The 22,080-nt window shown below is 42.0% G+C and overlaps 1 protein-coding gene across 3 annotated transcripts; it reads right to left on the reverse strand.

Annotated features, from left to right (window-relative positions):
- Positions 1–1,598: 1,598 nt before the first annotated feature.
- On the reverse strand, positions 1,599–19,628 carry TAMM41 (TAM41 mitochondrial translocator assembly and maintenance homolog). Of its 3 annotated transcripts, none has more exons than XM_032120885.1 (8): positions 19,439–19,627; positions 18,415–18,594; positions 17,093–17,185; positions 14,550–14,700; positions 12,218–12,363; positions 9,981–10,146; positions 7,783–7,845; positions 1,599–2,869 (listed from the first exon to the last, which is right to left on the reverse strand). In XM_032120885.1, the coding sequence occupies exons 1-8, from the start codon at positions 19,574–19,576 to the stop codon at positions 2,793–2,795; spliced, it is 1,014 nt and encodes a 337-aa protein (XP_031976776.1). In that variant the 5' UTR covers positions 19,577–19,627; the 3' UTR covers positions 1,599–2,792. The 3 variants fall into 3 exon arrangements, with proteins under 3 accessions (XP_031976776.1, XP_031976775.1, XP_031976777.1); XM_032120884.1 differs by lacking the exon at positions 1,599–2,869 and adding an exon at positions 3,433–5,290 and having other exon boundaries at positions 19,439–19,628; XM_032120886.1 differs by lacking the exon at positions 1,599–2,869 and adding an exon at positions 3,433–5,290 and having other exon boundaries at positions 19,384–19,443.
- Positions 19,629–22,080: the final 2,452 nt, after the last annotated feature.

Here is a 22,080-nt window from a genome sequence, read left to right on the forward strand (position 1 = left end):
TCTCTTAACAATCGCGAGGAGTTCAGAGCAAGCTGCTCAAGGCTATGATTCATTCGTGGCTCTCTGCCAGAAAAATAAATACATCCAAGACCAGTGGCCCCAAGGGGAAAGGTAGGCCACTCTTTAAAAAGCACAAGATAAATGATTTACAGAGCAGAATCCAGTTTTCAGCCTATGTGCAGGAGGAAGAAGGACTTTTTTACGTCTCCCAAAGATTTAGTGCACAGACTTGGATACTGGCAGTGCATCAACAGATGGAGGGAACCAGGAACTATCGAGCTGGGATTTGCAAAACTCACTCCAAAGAGCAAGAAATGACCCCTTATACTGCTGTACACAGAGTTCATAAAGCCAAATCAAGACGTGCAGTGGGTATCCAGCAACACAAGACAAACACAGCTGGCTCAGGTTACAGGGAAGTGCAGTAAAGTCACACCTGTGCAGGGATCCTCTGGCAGAGTGACAGTGACAAACAGCTCAGAGGTGGGCAGGGCCTGACGCCACACAGCCCCTGCTGCACATAAAAATGGTTAATTAGCTGCTAAACAACAAGCAGTACCTTACTTTTCTTTTTTTTTCCCCACAAGAACATTATTTCTGGGATAAATGCTCAGCCAGGGAGGTGCAGGATGGAGACTGGTGTTTCACTGGCTCATTCTCACACCAGACTGATTTGTCACTGCCCTCTAATGTTCTTTCATCCAGAAGGTCAGGGCTCCATCCTGAACCTTTTCATTTGTCCAAGAGCTTTGGAACTCTCAGGGTCTGCTTCTACCACTGGGATCAGTATTTTCTGTTCCTAACCTTCCCACTGAGCACACCTGAGCAAGTCAACACCTGGTTTTAGATTGCTTTTCATAAAGCTTATGCTGAAAGATAAAAAGTGCTTTGGCTGCTCCAAGTCCTCACTACACAGGAGGTTAATACACTCTACCCACCTTACAACTACATATTAAAGACTTCTAGATTATCTAGAAAGGAACCCTTCATGCTAACAAAAAAATCCAGCCAAACCCCAAGGTTGAGTTTATTTAAGTGGCTTCAATTCCCTAGTTCCATTTTTTGTAATATAAACTTTTCAAATTGGGGACTTCAGCCTCTTACTAATAGGACAGAGAATGCCAGGCCCATACAACCATTCTTTGTCCCCATAAAAAGTTTAGGCAGCCTTGTGCCATCAGCAAAGGGGCATTTGAGGGCGTTTGGTTTACACTTTGTATCACCAATGGATAATGCAAAGTGTTAGGTATCTGCCTCTGACGTTAAAAAGCTTCACTGTGATTTATTTCCTATTTCACAGTAATTATTTCCTGAGTCTGGATTAAAATTTCACATTTTAATTTTCACATCTCAAATATTTAAAAAGAATCAATATTTAAAGTTTCCCTGTGATTAGAGCAAGCCTGCATGAGTCATATTACATACAACAATGGGTTTTCTATTTTCTTTCTTAAATTTATGCTCTGAACTTCTCCCTGAAAACAATTATTGGACAACTTCATTGAAATAATTTCTTTTTTAAAGTGAGATCACTAAATCAAATATAGTTTCAGAGATGATGATGATCACATAATACACAAGAAAAAACCCAAACATGCTAATCAGGAAAGATAAATTTTATTTCCATTTTTTACCATTAAATTATTTTTATCATTGACATTCCCACAAGTAAAATGAAATCTTTGCTGAATTTATTTCTATTAAGAAAAATTTCCCAAATTAGCAAACCCACCTGAGTCAGTGTGAAAAATATTCTATTTACAAAAGATCCTGCCAATTTATTGCACCAGACATGGATACTGCCAGTAATGCCCATTTTTTCATGGCAGGATTAATGTAAAGAGTCATGTAAAACCCCAGTTTTCTTTCCTTTAGCTAATTTAAAGGGAGTACAAGCTCCATCTTTGTGGGCAGTATTTTCAGGGGGGAAAAAGATAATCAAAGAATTTAAAAATATATGCTTTTGTTCATAATACTCCCAATTTTCCAGTGTTTGGATAGAATCTTCTGCCAAACAACACCTATTTCATAGGTCTGCCCAAGCAGAACTCTGATTTTCCTTCCACCTCTGGCCCTTGTGACAACGCCTGTGAGTTGGGCACTTTTCATCTCAGCCTCATGAGAGGAACACGCAGTTCTATTGTTATTAAATATCCTTATTTATTAACATTATTAAATATTCTTCTTAAAGGATCTGACACCGGCCAAGCTGCTCGTTTCCCTCTCCCACACTGTGGCAGCTTTTTGGATTCAGGATGTCACACACCTGAGAAATAATTTCCCATTCACAAGGTCTGCCCTGCAGCAGCACCCAGGGAGCATCCTCAGGAATTCTAAGGATGAACCTGGCAGTGCAGGAATGGCAGAGGACAGTTCCATACCTCCTTCAAACTCCACGGATTCTCCAGTTCTGTAAATCCCTGAAAGGACTAAATTTGGGACATTTTATTATTTTGAAAGAGACCTTGAGGGTATTTTGGGAAGTAAAGCTAACAACACATAGAAAGTGAGTGACTTTGGGTTTTAATCCATCTGTACAATCAATGTTTTTTACTTAGAGTTCTTCAAAATTCAAGCTCTAATATACAGGAAAATTCATTTCAGTATTTACAGAGTATAATTCCTTTGCCCTATTGCCAACAAGCCTCCCATTAAAAAGGAAAATTGGGCATTTAAATCATCAGAACAGACTTCTTAAATACACTGTAATCTTCTCAAGTATGCAAAGTCACATCTGCAAAACATTTAGAGAAAAAGTACCATTTATTTACCCATACACAGTATGTAAAGACTCAAGATGTCTTCTTTAACCCTCCTTTTGTCATCTTATATAATTTCTTCATACTGTAAGTTATGGATTTCTTTGCCCCTAAAAAGCAAAAAAAAGAGGAAAAATATCAACATTTAGGAAGGCTGACTCAGAAGGTGCTTAGTACATCAAATGAAGTATTTCCCCGGGGGAATGACAGCCTAATCCAGCAGGCAGACATGCAAATAACCTTCCTGTCACAGTCATAACACAGTAAATAATGACACCAAAATTACTTTTAATGCTATCAAAGCAGAGAAAATAGAACAGAATTCTGGTAAATACCATGCCATTGCACTTGGCATACAGCAAAGGCAGAGATCTCAATTTTCAGAGATACAGCAGCAGTCGTTGCCTCCATGCATTGAGGAGTTTTAGATATGATGGGATTGAGGATGACCCCCACACAATTTGTAAAATGTATTCTCGGAGTTAAACAACTTCTGAAGTTCTACCAGAGATGAGCCTTCTCTTACAGACCTAGAGTAAAAAACCTACAGCCTTTTGCTGGGTTTAGTCATCGAGTATTTGTAAATTTAAAAACAAAACACTGTTAGTCTTGGCATTTCAGGGAGGTTCTGAGATCCCAGCCAGTGCAGCTACTTGCTTTTCCTTTTTTGTTTAAAAAAATCACCCCAAAACAAACAAGTAAAAAACCCAACACAACACACAGAGTGACTGTTCAGGTTACAACTCAGTCTAATCACACCCTTACAAATTCACAACTGAAAAGGCAAGTTTTTAATGCTGCACAAAAAGCTCTACTTTTGACACCTGCACAGATTAAAGGTATAGTAGATTACACTTACTACAATCTTTGCTATGTTTATTTAATTGAACACCTGATAACACTGACTAAAAACACACGGAAGGAATTTAGCCAGAAGTCAAACAACATTACAGACCAGAACACAAGGAAAGATCTGCAACAAACAAGCAACCTCAACCCAAGTTTAGCCATGCGCTGCACTGGATTTTTTAATTTTTTGGGGGCATAATAATAATTGATTTGGAAAGACCTCAAGAAAAAGAAAGAAAAGAAAAGCAAAAGAAAGAAATCATTTAAAGATATAATATTTTAAGTGATAGATGCATTCAAATTTGAGTTGCAAGAAGTCAAATGAGTAGGCAGCAATACGGAAAAGTGCACACTTTTATTTGTGAAGGAATGTGACAGAGTAAGAAGGCTCTGATAACAAACAGGCTGCAGACAATCAGTTCTGCACTTCTCATGTCTCCAACTGCAATTTAAATAAACACAACTTCACCTTTTGTAAGAAACCATCCATACATGTATTTTGAACTTACAAACCCATGTGCATCCCATATGTATGCTCCAACTTTTCCATATTTAATAGGTTTTTGTAAAAGCAAGCACACTAATGAAGTCATGACAGGCTTTTCTTTGCAGCATCTCAAATAACAAGTAAATAACCATGTAAATCCTCAAGTGCCTGACATATCTGCATGGAGCTTGCACACACAGCAACAATTCCTGTTGCAGCACAAGGCCAAGCTGAGCCCTGGCACAGCACAAATAAAAGAAGTGGTTCCAACCCACAACGTTAAAACTGTGGCTTTGAAAATACCCAAGCTGCTGGATGCAGCCCCTCTGACAGAGGAATTGCTCTGCCATTCCAATGAATTCCAGGTACTTCTGGAAGTGCAGTCCAGCGTGTGGCAGAGCCACTGCAGCACAGCTGAGCTGGGCTGGCACTGCAGCCTGCAAGGAAAGCGCTGCTCTCAGCCTGCCCGGCTGCTCTCAGCCTGCCCGGCTGCTCTGCCCGTGCAGCAGCTCAGCAGCAGGAGAGCGCTCTCCTCCTGCCCCTCCGCTCCCTGAACTCCCCGCACCGCATGGAACGAGCTGCTCGCACCGCTGCCCCAGCACAGGCACAGCGCGGGTTTGTCCACCCAGCTGCTTCCCTAAAGCAGCCCTCGGGCTGATGAATCACAGCTGCAGTAAAAGTTAATGGTTGTAATTACGGCTCGCTCTCAGAATCCGAAGGAGTTGGACCACATGAAAATGTCTTTCTACTTCAGCTCTGAATCTGGGGACTTGGTGGTTCCACCTCCCCTTTGGATTTTTCCACTGTAGGACGCAGAACAAAGCCCTGATGCACATGGGACAGAGCCCACAGCATTTCAGTGTAAACACGACTTGTGCCTGGTTTCACTTAATCCACGTTGAGTTTTCTGCAAGTATCAGTGCTGGAAGACAGCAATTTGGCTGTGAGTCCCCCCAAAGTCTCCTGGTAGGTTTTGCCCAGCTGCAGTGCCCCGTATTTCCTTTGGAAAAGGAGCACTGATGCAGGTACTGCTGAAGAGCTGCCATGTGGAGCAAATAGTTTATATATTTGTAGTGCACATGCAAACCTTGTACAGATATTTACAGTGAAGCCAGTGGCCTGCAGTATCTGCTCAGGCAGCTGCTGAAGAGAGTAGTCATCACAAAACCAGAGTATTTTATATGTAAACCTGTTCCTTAAAAAAAAAAAAAATCCTTGAATCATTAAAAAACAATCACTGTTCAGAACATTCGTGCTAACTTTAAAAGCATCTTGAACAAATGCTTCAACTGATGATTTAATCTATAAGATTGTATTTATAGAAAAAATTTCAAGGCTTGCAACATTCCTTGAGTAAATATAGAGAAGAAAGAAGCTAAAGAAGTACCAACATCTTCAGAGGAGCTAAATATAAGAGCTGCAGAGAGAGTTCCCAAAGCCCAGGCAGACTCTGGCTATGTGGGAAAACAAATCAAACCCTGGTGCCATCTCTAATGGGAAACAGAGAGGCAACCTCACCACAGACTCGAAGAAATACACAGGCGCATTTTCAAAAACTAAATAGGGCATTTAACAACAAACAAAAACAGAGCTGGAGCTCGACTTGAAAACCAACATTGGCAGAGAAAGAAAAAAGTTCTCTCAAACTGGGTTGAAATTCCTTCTTGTGCTCGTGCTTCTTGGCAGTAATGTTAATACCCAGCATTGGCATGTCAGCACAGCTATTGCTGATTTAACATTGGAATTTGGAAATGCTGTACCTTGCACTGCCATGCTGTGGACCAGAGCAGGCATCTCACCTTTGCTGGTGTTGTTAAGATAAAATAATCAGCTAAGGAAACAGATTGTGTGCCTGTAACCACTTCAAAAAAAGGGATGGCCAGCTAATGAAAACTCTCTTTTGCAAGCAAGTGATTTGTGTACGTTACTAGGAACAGCAATAAAAAGTCAGAGCTTACTTCATGGAGCCACAGATTTCATGGATCTCTTTTCATATTTCTTTTATTTAAGCTACTGTTCTTGACATAAGCACTGTAGAAGGTCAGAACCTTATACTTTTCCTAAAGTCTCTGCTAGAAAGTGTGAGAACAGGTCTGAGGGGAACAGAACAGTAGACAAGATTTGGATAAAGAATAAAGAAAGAAATGCAGCATCCTTAGGGACTGAATTTCAAGCTCCACATTTCCTGTAAAACACATTCCTTGCCCGAGTCAAGCAAATACTTCCATGTAGGAGCCACATTCCTGTTTTCTCTGTGTAAATTCTGTATCCTATGAACATGGAGAGCCCCAGGAGCTGGCACAGCCAGGGCAGCAGCAGGAATGCTGCCCTAGGGATGCATTTTAAATTAAGAAACCATGATTGGGAGAAAATCCAGAAGATACTGACAGATTTAACATAAACTCAATGGTGTTTGGATATCTAAAAAAAAAAAAAAAATTAAAAAGAGCAAACAGGTTTTTGCTAACTAACATCCTAAAGCCATGGACACCCATCCCTCCTCAATTCCAGGGCAGAGCACACAACAACATCACACCTCAAAAATACTGAGGTGACATCCCTGATCAGTTAAATTTCACTCCTCAATTCTGTCACTAATGATTTTGGCCAGATTCTGGCAGAAGAGTGTAAATACATTTAAAAAAACCCAAACCTGAAAAAAAACCTAAATTATGCAAAAAGTAAGAAAAAATCCCACTCACCCCAAGCCTCCTTGCTCAAATTTGGCTTGTGCTGGAGGCAAAGGACCAAAATTGCTTGCTCATACCTGAATTAAATCATAAAAATACGTTTCCACCACTAAAACCACTAATAGAAAATAGTTTTCAAATACAACTCTCCATAACTGACTGATTAGAAGGAAACCATAGTTTGTTTTAAAGCTAAAAAACCCCACTACATATAAAGCAAAAAGCAGTTAAGACAAAGGGAAATAGAGACCTTTCACAAATAACTGGTTTCAGGTGCACAAACCATGATAAAAATTACAAGTGCTATTCAAAGATGCATTAGGACCCCCCAAAGTCCCAGTGCCAAGAGAGGCTGTCAGTGATTTACTGCATGACACACAAGAGGAGCTGACGAGCCCCAGAGGCGATTTTCTGTCCATCAGAAGAGGTAGGAAGGGAGCATAAATAATCCACACAGCTTAACTATTTCTGCTCCTACTCCTGCACTTACACAGAGAGCTCTGCCCACGGGGCACTCAGGATAACCTGAATTCAACAGGAATAACAGCCTTTAAACCCAGTAATGGCACCATTTGAATATCATTGCTTTAGTGGAAGAATTGGGAATAGGTATGAATGAGTTCAGAAATTCATTTGAGCAACTTTAAGCCTTTTGAATACAAAAAGTGAAGAACTAGTGTCCATCAGCCAAATCTGGCCTGCAGAGAAAATAAAATTGAACTCAGAAGCTGTTTTTTCTTACTTTTGCGTTGTTGAAGGGTTTGTTTGTTTATTTAAGAGTCACACAGACTGCAGTTCCTTTCAGCATTTTATAATTTTGCAATAGTTATAATAAAGCCTCTGCTTTAAATGTTGCTTTTATTTTCCAGGGACTTTTAATTAAACACACAAAAAGTTTATTCTTTAAACTCCTGTAATGAGACAGTCTGGGGGCCCTGTCATTTTTCCTTTGTGAAATCAGAAGGCCCATGTTGACAGAAATCACACACATTCTTACCAGCTGTCAGGATGGTTTTAGCACTCTGCACTATACTGGAGGATCTCACAATTCCTGAAATGCCTGCAGAGGGAAAAGCACACAGATGTTACCCATCTCAGCACTGGTGTGGGGATTTTTTTTACCCTCCACCATGCACAAATTAAATATTGTTCCAGTTATACAATCAAGCTAGCCTGAAAGTAAAACATACACCTAACACAGAGAAGATTTGAGTTTGCTCTGCTTTTTCATGCTAATTAAAAGTATTCTCTAAACTATTTAAAATTATTTTATGTATAACATACAGAAAAAAACCCCAGATCAAAATTGAAACAGACAACAAGCAGTAGGAATTGACTGAATCCATTTATTTAGTGCTCCCATTAGTTCTCTACTAAGATGATTAATCACAAAGGATTCACAGATGTTTCATCTAAGTGCTGGTAAATTAACATTCTAGAGCAGAACAAATTATACTCCCTGTTTACTTCAACATGAAATTGAGATTTGGCACTTCTCTGATCAAGCAGACCTACCTCTGTCGTGCAGTGCTTGCCTGACTTTCCTAAATTACAGCTTTTGGAGATAAGGCTTGTTTACCACTTTGCACTGTGGCACATTCAGTTCTCATTGTCCAGTGGTTCTTAGGTATTAAAAGAATAGTACATAAAACCTTAATTTTTTTCAAAATGATTAAGTTGTATTTGTTCTACCATATATAAAAGCATACTGATATGTACAAAACTACTCACATCACTAAATTCACTAAATAAACGAAATAAATGTAGAAATGCAGCAGTCCCAGAGCTAGTCTTCCAAATGGACACATTCTGCACTGACCCATAGAATATAATTTCAAATATTTTTAAATACTTCCTTCAAAGCTACTTCCATAATGAAGAACAAAGCTTAGCATAGTCCATGTCCAAGTAAGGATACAATGTTCCACTGGAAAACCATTTGAGGGGTAGGAATAGGGAAGAGAAAGGAACAAATCACGACTACGTAGCAAAATATCTTGGGACAATGCAATTCAACTTGAGTAATCAGCTTTGTCTTGTAGGATTCCCAAATGGCTTGGCCTGGCCTTCACCCAGATTGATGAATTAGTAAAATGCTTTGGCCACAAAAGTAAGAGCATCTTGATTTGTTCTCCTAAGAGTTTAAACTGCTGGGCCTGAGAAGACCTGTCCAGGGTTTGACACTGAACTGCTGCTCCCTGTGCAGCCACAGCTGTGCCTGCCAGAGCTACAGAAACACAACCACCAGCATAATGAGCTCAGGGGGGGTGACTCAGAGCTCTGTGTGCCGCTCAAACACTACATCCCCTCCTCCCAGATCCAGCTTTTATCCTGGTTTTTATCCCATAATTGTTGCAGCCCAGCACAGAAGGTGTCATGAAAGAAGCTGGACACCTCCATGTCCAGGTGCAGTTCATCCCATGCTGTCTGTGGAGAACTGCAACACCCAGGAGCTTTGTTTGCCCCAAAGGAATCAGCCTGAGAGCTCCCTCAGCAGCTGTGTCCAGTGGCTCCCAGGCATCTAGGGAATTTTTGTTGCGCTCAGGGAGCTTGCAAACTTTGCTATCTGGAACAGAAAATGTGTCAAGTTCTTAAAATACATAAAGGACTTCAAGTACTAAGCTTTTTCATTTCTCTGCAGTGTACCAGAACATCGGTGTCTGCAGCATCAGCTTTAACTTGCTCATATGACATAATCTTGCCTCAGAGCAGTTGTGCTGATGAGAAGCACCTCAGCCTTTTCCCTCCAAGCTGGAGCTCTCTGCCAGGGCTCACATGTCTGGGCTAACCACGATGACTGGGAAGGGTAATGTCAGCAAGTCAGAAAATGACCTCAGCCTTGCAATGTATGACTGGGAGGATATAAAGCTTAATATTTTGATGAAGTTTTGCCTGAAGATGGAAGCATCAGAGTTAGGTGATCTAAGCAGGCCACACTATTCCCTAAGTGCTGCCTCTTTCAGGACCCAAACCACAACACATCTTCCTGTATCACTACGAATGCTATTGATAGTATTTCAGATAAGCTGGTGGCAATCAAATCCAAACCCAGGCTTTTAGGAACGTATTTCACGATTAATCTCCTGGATCTTTTCACCCTTCTCTTTAAATCATCCTGAAATAGAAGAACATACACAATAGATTTGTATATCTATCGTGTCTTAAAGGAGATTACAGACATTGGTCCAGACCTACCTTGATTCACCACAAATCCACAGTCAGGGTCATGGGCCACTTGCAGTAAAATTTCTTCCACATCTCTGTTCTTTCCAGGAGGGTTTACCAGAGCAGTTATCTTTTGTTGCAGAGTCTTTGGCAAAGCCATAAGCTGTGTAAATTGACCTTCTGGACTTTTATCAATCTGAATGTTATAAAAATAAGACATTAAAAACATTCAGTTCTCTTTTTTTTTTTTTTAAAGAAGTCAGAAAATTGACCTGTGATAAATATCTCACGGAACCTGATCCATTTCACTAGAAAAGGTCATTGACAATGCTAATAAAAACTTCCCAAGCACAGGGAAATGCAGTATCTCAGGTCTCAACCTGAAAAATGACTCAATGCAAGGGTTTTTTATTCAAGGGAAGACACACATGATCCTGCTGTGTCTGCAAGTAAGTTTTCATTGAAACTGTATCATTTCTGTTGTATCCAATTTCCTTTGGAAACATAAGTACACTACAATAAAAAAAAGTTCCCCAAAGACCACTTAGCTGAGTTTCTTCTGCCTGAGTATAATCAAACTGCAGACACACACACATTTCAAGTTCAGCTTGAAAACCATTTTCTCTGCTTTAAACTCAAACCACATCCGGTTTGTATAATTTGAAGAAAACATTCATCCCACATTTTCCAATCTAAATCAGAAATTCAACGACCCTATTTTGAATACAATGATACCAACATGCAGGCCTGTACAGATTTCTCCAAAATGTAATGCAGGATGGGGCAGAGCTCTCCAAAAGCCGAGGAAAATCTGAAGAGCGCCTTTCCTCCCACACAAGGTTTTAGACACTTCATGGAGACATCAGACAGGAGTCTGGTTGCCCTCTCCACTCCCTTTTGTCAGTGTGGAGAAAATGATCTCCAGATGAGTCAGCCACAACTCAAGAGGCAGCCGACAGTGAGCAGCTCTGAGCACTGTGTGGGAGGAATCCGTGCCTGAACCAAAACTCAGAGCTGGGGTCTGCCTTGCCTTGGTTCTGAGGGACCTTTGAAGGAAGAAATTTTCTCTGTAGCTCTGCATGTCCTGGAGCAGGGGGTTCTATTCTGTGCTAACTGCACCCCCAGCAGTAGTCAGCCACCTTTGGACTCCACTGGGGAATTACTGCCAATACCCAGAGGAAGGTGTGAGCAATAAAGTATTAAACACTTTGCTTCAAATCAACAGCAAAATGAGGGCATTTAATCAACAGTCTTGATGACTATTGTGGGATTGTGGAGAGATTTATTATCCAACAATAAATCTGCAGTATGCTACCAGGATTTGTTTAAAGGTAAAACAACAGGGAGTTTTTCGTTGAAGGAAGTATTACTAATTCTTTCCCAAATTCATTTAAATACTGCTTCCACCAAACTGTTCACAAGCAATAAGAAAACATGGAGACAGCTGCAGTACAATACAGATTTGCCTATGTTTTATTCCAAAGCATTGCAGTAAAACTCTTTACTGTGCTCAAGCCTGTAGTTTAGCCAGTTTCTAACAAAGACACATCCCAAAAAGGTGGCATTTGGGAAATAATTACCCAGGCTTGAGGATAAAGAGATGCCCATGTCCATGAGACAACTGGTGCTATTTGTGACTTCACCATGAAGTTTATATCACACTTGAATGTTCACACAGGGACATGCAGATTACAAGAGGAAAAATTGCTACTGACTGTGGCATCTCTCCCCTAACTGCACTGTTATACCAGAAAGGTGGCATTCGAGATACTAGTCAATCTAAGGAAAAAATGGTTTTTTATGGGTATTAATGCCAGAATGTCACTTGGGCTTAGTCAGTTGATCGTCATAGCTAGCACTTGATGAGGTTTTTCATGAGTTTTTGATTGCAGAAAGTTGCACCTCTGAGTTACAGCCTGATCTCTCTAACACAAACCATCTGTTTATTCCTCACTTCCTCGCCTGTTATTTCCATATGGAAGTCATTAAAACACACGTTTTACAATGATCTGTGCTGGTTGCCTTGCTGGGGTCTAGTTCTGTGCCCATACTCAGAAAATGAGCAGTAGTTCCTCCATATGAAGAAACTGGTATGTAAGGCAACTCTTCTGGTGGCAGAATGAACCAAACAACAGAAACATAACAAACAGCAAGTACAGAGCCTACAACTGCTCTCCTTTGTGTGTGGCATAATTCCTGCCTTCTGTAAGTGTGATAAAGCACTTCCACTTGCTTGGTTTAAAGCTGTTTAGAAGGAAAACACTTGCCTCTAGCCTTCCCAGATGGTGCTTGTACACCACTTGAGGGCAGTCCTGGAGTATGTTACTGTACAGCTTCTGGAAATGGGCAACGTTGGGTTTCACTATGTTCTGCACTTTGGATTTGTCTTCTCCTATTATCATTCTGAAATCACCTAGTCAGGAAAAGAGAGAGTGAAGCCATCAGGAAAAACCCAAAATCAGAAAGAAGGAGAATATAACAGATACCAACATAGTACAGAGCTGTCATCTAAAACTCTGTTCTCCAATACTATATATGCCTATACAATCCACAGTAAGGTTCACCTAATAGTGAAAAGAACTATTCAAATACCTTCAAGCACAGAAAAAATGTCCTTGAAGGCACGTATTGTTACGTGGCCTCTGATAAAAATGTCATCGGCCCATGTGCCCACATTTTCACTTGGGCAACAAAATAATTCCAGCTGCCAAGTGGCAGTAACAGTTACATTCTTTGCAACCACACCTCAGACTCAACAGATTACTAAACAAATCGCCCAGTCCTCATAGTTAGTATCCACAAGCAAATAAACTGAAATTTTCCAATTGGAGAGGAAATAACTTGCATTGTTTCTGCACTCCAAGGGCAGTACCTGGAGTTCAGCTAACGGCACTCATGGTAAGATCACTGGATCACCCTTTCCTCTGAGCCATGTATTGTGTTAGATGTTACAAAAAGAAATTCCTTTCAACACCACTGTTACATTACTGGCCTTCGCACTTTCTTTTCTGATACATGACTGAAAAGTTTCAAAGAGAATAAGTGAAAAGACAGTCAGTCTGTATGAAAGCATTCCACTACCTCTGTTAGGTACTAGCCTGGCTGTTTCCTGGGTTTCCAGCCAGGAGTTAGATGCTCAGTGTAGCTTGCACCAACAACCAAAATTCTGAATCAACTCCTTTTCCCACTTCCCACATTCAGGAGATAAATGTTGTTGAAAGGTGGCAACTTGCTAGCCTTCCTTAGTTTATTTCAGTTTATGCCAAGCCACAAAACAAACACTTCGTATATAAATGGTACTGACTCAGTGCTCTCAAAAAATGCAGAAAAAAATAAAGGATAAACATTTTCTAAATTAAAGCTTGAACAACTCTTTCAGCAGTCTCCAAGGAGACTGATTAGAGTAACACATAAAATCAATTTTGTCTACTAGTACAGCCTCTGAAAGACTTAACGAAATGGCAGCAAAATAAATATCCACAAGCTGCCTTTTTCTTGTGCATTCCCAACTGGGGGCTGTATTGTTTTAGCTTTGTTCACACAGCACAGCCAGTCTCAGCACTTTACTGGTTTTTGTTTAATTGCACTGTTTTGAAGAGTATATAAAAAGTATCTTGGTCACTGGTGCCCACCAAGAATCCAATGCCAGTGCTGGGCAGGCTTCAGGTGGGCAGATAAGCAACAAACATCCCTGGCTGGCAATCCCACTGTCAGCACCCTCTTCCTGGTGCTCTAAAATGGGCAACAATTCAGAAAAGAACTGCTCTGGAAAAGTGAGTTGTAATTTGAACTGTGCTCAGAAGTGTTACATAAAACAGCAATGCTCCTCAGAATGGCCAAGCTGCATCTTAGACCCCCCTGTGCTTTCTTTAAAAGCCAAACTTGCATTTCTGTATGAGCAAAGGAAGCGCTGTGTAAAGCACAACTCCAACCAAACTTGCTCACAGTAATTACAGTAAGGATGTCAGCATTTAAAAAGCAGTGCTGAGTTAAATTGTAACAATTACATCTTACATTAAAGAGCGATTTGCAGTAGTTCCTTCAATATTTTTCTACCAATTTCCTAATTAATGACTGAAAAAAAAGAAACTCAACAAATACCAACCAGGAGTGTTAAATGTACATCAAAGAATCATAACCTGGATCTACAAGTTAACTAAATAAGAACCTTAAACACAGCACACTCAAAAGGAGATGACAAGGTATGAGTCAGACTATCAGATGACTCAACATTGCACTGAGTGGAAAGAAAAAATTTTTTCCCAAGGTTTTGAAACATTACACCAAAATACAATCCATGCAAACAGAAGAGAACCCACATTATTTCATCATATCCAATCACTCACACTTAGCTGTTCATAAATCAAGCAGGTATAAGCAGTGTTGCTGATGTACCTACCCCTATTTCCTCTGAATCAGCCCAATTAGTGTTCTGGAGCTGTTATGTAAGCCACCATTCAGACAGAATTTTTGATGCACACAGCAGTGCAGGCCCAAAGCAAGAAGGCAGATAATTTATCACACATGAAATTCCAGCTGTGGTACAGCAGCTCCAACTACAGCTCTTCTCCTCAGCCACTTCAGACCCCACAGACTCACCGGAGTAGGAGAGTCCTGCAATCTGCATGTAAAGGTCCTCTTCAGAGAAGCTCTCTGGCAACATGAGAAAGGCTGCTGTGACTGCACTCTTCAGGTTGCTGACAAGAGCAGCTTGCAGCTTGCTGTTCTCATTCTGGGCCAGGATTTTCACCTGGAAAAGCAGAGCCATTGGAAGCAAAACTTCAGGAAAGCGCTACTGGAGCTAGAAATGTTATTTATTTTTCATGCTGAATTGTTTAAGAAATTAATTTAAGATTAGATCTTATTAGTATGGTACAGTAAGTACTAGAGTATCCCCTTCTACTTACACCATGTGAGAGAGAGGAACATGTTTTTAAGAATTAACAGTCTCCTGGAAAAGGCTGTTTTTACACACAAGTTTGGAAGTGCTATATGCAACAGACATTAGCTAATCTCTGACGAGCTAGTCACCTTTTCATATTCATCAATTTAAGGTTAATCAGAACAGGAAATATGAATGCATCAACAGAAATACTTCATATGGCATTGTGCAATAACAAAAAAGACTATTGTCACACTGAAAGAGAACAGAATGCCAGACAGAGATAAGTTTTCTTATTCATCTTCATTCTTTTAATTTTTTTTTAATAGAGGACTCCCCTATCAAATGCTTCAAGTAGTTTCTCAGACAGAAGTTGTCCTAGAAGAAGCAGGGCTTTATTTCTGTACTTTGCATGAGAAGAATGTGAACTCGAGGGGATCTTCACTTATCCATGAAGAACAGGTCACTTGAGTGCCTCTACCTGCCCCAAGAAGTGTTTATTTTCGGGAAACATTGAAACTGTTCAAGACCAGCTACAGAATCCAGTCACCTAGGATATGGAAATATACTGCAATAAAAGGCAGATGTTCGGTAAGAACTGAAGATAGAAACGCACTGTTACAGAACACCAGGCACATGAAGGCAGCCTGGTTTAGGAGATGGATAACTATGCACTTCTGGAAATAACTCCCCTAGGAATCCCTGCTTGGTGTGAGTTTGTCTTTTTCAAGTGTTCTGGTTAAGCAATAATGTCTTGCTTACAAAAGATGTCTTTTCAATATTTATCTACTCTACAACACCTTAAAATTCAAACCCACTGGCCATTGTGAACAAAGGTATTCCCTTGATTTTTCTCAAATCCCATCAACCAATTCACTTAGATGTATGTTCCTAACTTGCTGCTACAGGGAAATCTAAGGAAAGTCAGAACAGAAAAATCTGTGGCGCCCCAAGCAGTCACACAGGTGACTGCAATACCTTAGGATTGGCATGGAAACATCAGCAAGTTATGGACATGTTAAGGACAACACAGTTAGAGCCTTTTATAACATGAAACTCAGCAGAGACACTATTCCTCCTCATGGAAGACCCCAGCCTTGTCTTAGAGAAGCAAAAGGAATAACCTCTTCCTTTTGTAAAAATCACCCCCTAATATAAAGCTGTTTTTTTTCAAATGAAAATAATATGCTAGGCTTCAAAATCTGAATGCCTGAAACACTGATAGCATTTATGAACAAATTTGCAACAGTTCAAAGAGCTGCAAATCTCCCAGGAAGTCAGAGTGCAATAGTTATCACCCTGGTACAACAAGGATGAATGTTGATTCCTGGGGTAAATCTGAAAGAGCACCAAAGTTAAGGAAGGCTTTTTCACAGTACAGAGAATTTATATTCACTGTACCATGTCACAAATCAAAGCAGCAGCAAATGCAGTCACACTGAAAATAGCTATTCACTATTCACTGTTGATATGACATCCAGAATTCTTCCTTCAGTTATCTTCCTCAATGTATTAAGTTTCATTCTTCACAAAGACAACAGCTGCTCTAACCTGGATCATGCTGTAATATATATCTGGAGATAAAGCCAGCAGTCTGAGACAATCTATTCAAACTTTCACTCCAAATTTTTTAGTTAAAAGTATAATTAACTTGTGTTCCAAGACCTGAAGGGATTTCTCCTCTAATTCTCCCCCTCCCCTCCTAACAAATTTTCCCTTAGCACTGCTGCCATCTGCTGAAAGCACATCGAGGCAGGCACAAGGGGAAAGCAAAGACTATTTTTTATGACCCAAATATGGAGGAGAAAAACCAACGTGCAGAACCCATGGTTCATTCAATTATGAACCAGACAGTAACTGCACAGCAAAGCTGCTTTCACCTTTAAAGATTTCCATTCTTTAACTGTGTTAAATTTTGGCCACCCCTATAATCTGTTATAAAAGGCAAATAACACATTTAACATTGAAGGGACTTGGCATTAAAAGAGTCCAGTTATTCAAGATCTACTACAGGCAGAAAACTGTTATTAATATACTCACCTTTAGGGGCTCTTTTTCCACATTACACAGAATATCATTAAGAACCACATTTCACCTCCTTTCTGAGAGATTATCCCTCTAGGGCTACACCCCTAAATCAGGGCAGATTATTTGTGCAATACTGATGCACAGATCCCTAACAGATAAAGTTCAAACTCCAACTGATCATTTTCCAGCCCTGTAATTTCTTGCATTTCCAGAGAGAGAACTGAGCAGTTACCGGCTTTTGTAGGCGCCCAGCGACATAGAGAGTTTTCCAGTGAAACAAATCCTCAATCAGGGCATCAGTGCTAATTACTCCATATTTTATCATCTGGAAAAAAAAAACCCAAAGCAATATAAAGGCTTTTGAAAAAACCTATACTTGCATTGTTTTCCCTACATGCCATAGCTGTCCCTAATTCTAAGGAACACGTACCTCCAATAAAAAACTGGATGCATAATAGGATAATATTTATCTGTTTTAATTAACACACGAAGTAAGAGAAAAATTTCCCATTCATATGCAAACTTTACATGTTGGAATAATTCACATTATGATATTGAAAACACTCAAGAAATAGTTTTTCAGAGACCTAAATTAAAACCTACAGACATTTATGTATCCTGTTATTGGGAGGTGGGTGTGTATCAGGGAGTTTTTTCTCTTGCTCTTTGATATTAGGAAAAAAACCTGTGATTTTGTAGCTTATTTTATGTAACTGGAAAAGTCATGGTAGTTCCCACAGTTTGTTATAAATTTGTATTACCTGAATTTCCAAAGATTATCACCACAGCAAGGCAGCCAGCTCTAGAATTTCTGGACAACAAGGGACCATAGACTGTAATATGACTGAGTTGTTAGAAAATAAGACCAGGGCATAAAGAGCCAAGAACACAATGCCATGGCCAAGACCACTGGTCCTTCCAATGAAATCCCAAATCCCTTTTTACATCAAGCAGATAAAGCTTAAATCCCAAAATCTTGTACAGGGACAAGAACACCAAGACTGACAGAGTGTTTCTCTCACTCCTGACCAAACACAGAGGTGCAAGAACAGGACTTGCTGGATGAGAACCACTCACCAAAATTATTAATTACACTCAAGCCTCGCAGGTCAGGGCATTAGACACTAAACCACACAAATGTCAATTCCAGCTTGCTGTGTTGGAACTTGAATTTTGTATCAAACAAATGGTAAAAGACCACTTTGCTGTTACTACATGGTCAACTGCTGAAATTAAGCACCACCAGAACTTTACCACCACCAAAACTGGGAGACAGCAAGGGATAAGGAATATAAATCCAGTTCCTGAAGTGCTTTAGCTGTAAGTTCCAAACACTGCTCACACTTTTAAGGTGCAAGACCAGCTGCTCTGTTTGCTTTTTAATTAAAGTGCTGTTGGTGAAGCAGTTTGAGACATAAATATTGAAGATACCACGAGTTAATCTGCAATTACAATCTGCAATATTTGCTGCCTGAAATCTGCTTTAAGCTAATAATTTTAATGCTTCACAGACAGAAATATTTGACTTAACTCACTCAGACTACTTGTACTTACCCTGCCATTGCATGGCACTAAGGTGTTGTAGTAAATTCCCGCTCCGTATCTTTGTATGGTAGTTATCTTTTTGGGGCCAAAAAATTTTAGGAAGGAATAATGACTCCTGTTCTTTAACAAGTTTGTCATATGCCAGCTCACAGCATCATCAACAGCAAACACGAAGTCCAGCATATTGTTCTGAAGATAAGGAAAAGAGTGTTGGGGTTTACATGTCAAGAAGAGCCAATGTTATCATAATAATTTAAGATATACACAGTATCAAACTTCCAGCTAATCATTTTTCATGAGTGAAAAATAAAAATAAAACCCAAAACGGAAATATTAGTGTCAGATCCTGCTTAAAGGTTCTAATGAAGTTGTATGTTTATTGTCAGTCTATCAGACAGTCCAAAATTTTCCTGTCCTGATCATGACCAAGCTTCAACCCTCCAAAACAGGGGAGCAGGTGTAAGATCTCCACCACCCTAATTCACAGCTCAGTGGAACAGCTTACAGTGCTAATGAACAGCACTTTTGGGCCATGAATGGAGGGATGTGGGCAAATAAAAGCACCACCCGAGAGCTGGCAGCAAGGAACTGCATTTCTAGCATATTCCTTTCTAGTGCATTCCTTCGCTTTTGTCAACAAAACAACCCAAAGCATAAAAATAAACATTATATCCAAGCTGTTGGCCCTCAGACGATGAGGAAGCCCCCCAGACTGCCATTTCAGTGCGGCAATATATTTTAAATTCCCCTCATACGCTGCACAGCAGTTGGACAAGCTGCAGTAACTCTCTTTAAAGGCAGTGGTAAATAACCTGACACACATCGGTACACACTGGGCTGAAAGGGGACCCCGAGCCCCCCACAATGACAACCCCGCTGCCGGGACCACGCCGGGCAGCCCCTGGGCACGGACCGGACCCCCACCCCCCCGCTATTCCCTCGGGGATTTGGGATCTTCGCCCCTTGCCGTTCACACACCGCAGGGCCGGAGGCGGCTCCGGGATCCGGAACGCCGCGGGGCCCGAGCGCTCACCTCGCCGTGCTCGGCCGAGGCCCCCGCCTGCCGGAACACCCCGGAGCCGTAGGCGAAGGCCAGGCTGAGCTCCTGCGGGAACTGCGCCAGGACCCGCCGGAACTTCACGGCCGAGCTGGACAGCACGGGCAGCGCCATGGCCCCGGCCGCGGGCCCGCCCGGCCCGGCCGCTCCCGCCCACCGGCGGCGTGAGGAGAGGCCGCGGCGGGGGAGCGGCGGCGCCGCGCTGCGCCCCCTGCAGCCCGGCGTGGGCATGGCGGGCTCGGCCGCGCCCGCAGGGGCTGGGCCGTCCGCGGGGGCTGGCAGGGACCCGCTCAGCAGCCCCTCACTGATCCGCTCAGAACGCCCTCAGCGCTCCGCTCAAAATGCCCTCAGCGCTCCGCTCAGGACGCCCTCAGTGCTCCGCTCAGAACGCCCTCAGCGCTCCGCTCAGGGTGCCCTCAGCGCTCCTCTCAGAACGCCCTCAGTGCTCCGCTCAGAATGCCCTCAGCGCTCCGCTCAGAACGCCCTCAGCGCTCCGCTCAGAATGCCCTCAGTGCTTCACTCAGGATGCCCTCAGCGCTCCGCTCAAAATGCCCTCAGTGCTCCGCTCAGAATGCCCTCAGCGCTCCACTCAGGATGCCCTCAGCGCTCCGCTCAGAATGCCCTCAGCGCTCCGCTCAGGGTGCCCTCAGCGCTCCGCTCAGAATGCCCTCAGCGCTCCGCTCAGGGTGCCCTCAGCGCTCCTCTCAGAACGCCCTCAGTGCTTCGCTCAGAACGCCCTCAGCGCTCCACTCAGGATGCCCTCAGCGCTCCGCTCAAAATGCCCTCAGTGCTTCACTCAGGATGCCCTCAGCGCTCCGCTCAGCGTCCCCTCAGTGCTCCGCTCACAATGCCCTCAGCGCTCCGCTCAAAATGCCCTCAGTGCTCCGTTCAGCGTCCCCTCAGTGCTCCGCTCAGCGTCCCCTCAGTGCTTCACTCAGGATCCCCTCTGCTCCACCCAGGACTCCCCTCAGCCCTGCCTTCAGGCTTCCCTCAGGGTCCCGTCATGGTCCCCTCAGTGCTCCACTCGGGACTCCCCTCAACGCTGCCCTCAGGACGCCGCTCATAGTCCCCTCTGGTCCCCCTCAGGCTCCCCTCAGGCTCCCCCCAGGGTGCCCTCAGTGTCCCCTCAGTGTCCCCTCACTGTCCCCTCAGTGTCCCCTCACTGTCCCCTCTGAGTCCCCTCAGGGTCCCCACCCCCGAGCTGTGCTGTCCCACCGAACCAAGCAGCCCCAGCACAGTGAGGTGATGCTCAGCATGTGTGCCTAACATTTAGTCTTCCACCCCACCGCTGTTCCGGCTTAATTTTTTTAGGTCATCACAAGTCTGGGCCCCTTCTTCGATTGTTTTTCCTCCTCTCTTTTTTTAACTTTTTATTTTTTTAATTCATGTTTTATCCTGTTCCAAGGCTTTCCTCAGGACTTGTTGCCGGCGTTACAGTTCTTCACACATCCCCCGGGGAACACAAACACAAACCCACAGCTTTTAATCATCGTGGTTGTGCTCAGGGCTGTCTCACGCTCTCCGCGTGCAGAGCCTGGCTTGGTTTGAATGTTCGAGTCCTAAATAATAAAGCTCCGTGCGAGTGCTAGATGTATAAATGTGCCTCATGAAATTGAAGCGTGCCTTGTTCCCTCATGATTTTACACTTGCCTGAATCTGGTACCCAGAAATCACATTTTACCTTCCTGTGGTTTATGGCTTTCAAAATTCCTTACCTGAGCTCTGAGAAAAGGCTAGCAGTCATAGATAAATTTATGCTCACACTAAATTCCAAACACAATTAGATCTTTAAACATCACTGGGCTCTTAATATCTGCTTAAAACAAACATGAGATGTTCTGTAACCCCGTTACACCCACGGAAGTTTGATACACACAGCTAAGTCACTGTCTATACAACTGTTACTCTGATGGCAGATAAACACATGATAAATCAGCCTGTGTGTGACCCTGGGCATCGGGAATTTTGGGAGGCAGCACCTGAAGCAAGAGAACAATCCTTTTATTGGCAAATAATGTAAAACTTTAATGGTGTGAGGTGGGTTCCACCATAAAACTGCACCAGACCTCAACTTTTCTGAGCTTTTCTACGTCAAATGATGCAGCCCGACAGACCCTTCTGAAGTCTCCGTTCTACATATCCATTTTCAGAGGAGAAAACAGCATGCTAAGAGGAATGTGTTTATATTAGAAAAAATCACATTGTAACTAATGAATTTTTACTACTCTGAATAATAAGATCCCAAAGGTCCAATTATGGCTGGGGTTTGGAGACTTTTGTTCTCCCCTAGGATCGTGATTCAGTGCCCAGTAATGTCTCTGAACTGATTTAACTACTCATAAGTCAGATCATGGACCTTGTTCTTTCCTTAGTAAAAGTATTTTAGTTATTAAAGGTATTAATAACACATTGATATGAAACACTACATTATTATATATACACTATAATTAATAATTATTATTTAAATGCTTCATGGCACACAATATAAAGAACAGTAGATTTGCTGAGCTCACATTTTAAGTTTTTTCCTGCTGCTTAGGTTAGCCAAAGGTTTTGAAGTACTTTTGAGAGAATGATCTACACAATTTATGGAAGTACACAAAGAAACATTTTGGTGG

The sequence above is a fragment of the Corvus moneduloides genome, chromosome 11 (assembly GCF_009650955.1).
Source record: "Corvus moneduloides isolate bCorMon1 chromosome 11, bCorMon1.pri, whole genome shotgun sequence".
NCBI classification, from domain to species: domain Eukaryota; kingdom Metazoa; phylum Chordata; class Aves; order Passeriformes; family Corvidae; genus Corvus; species Corvus moneduloides.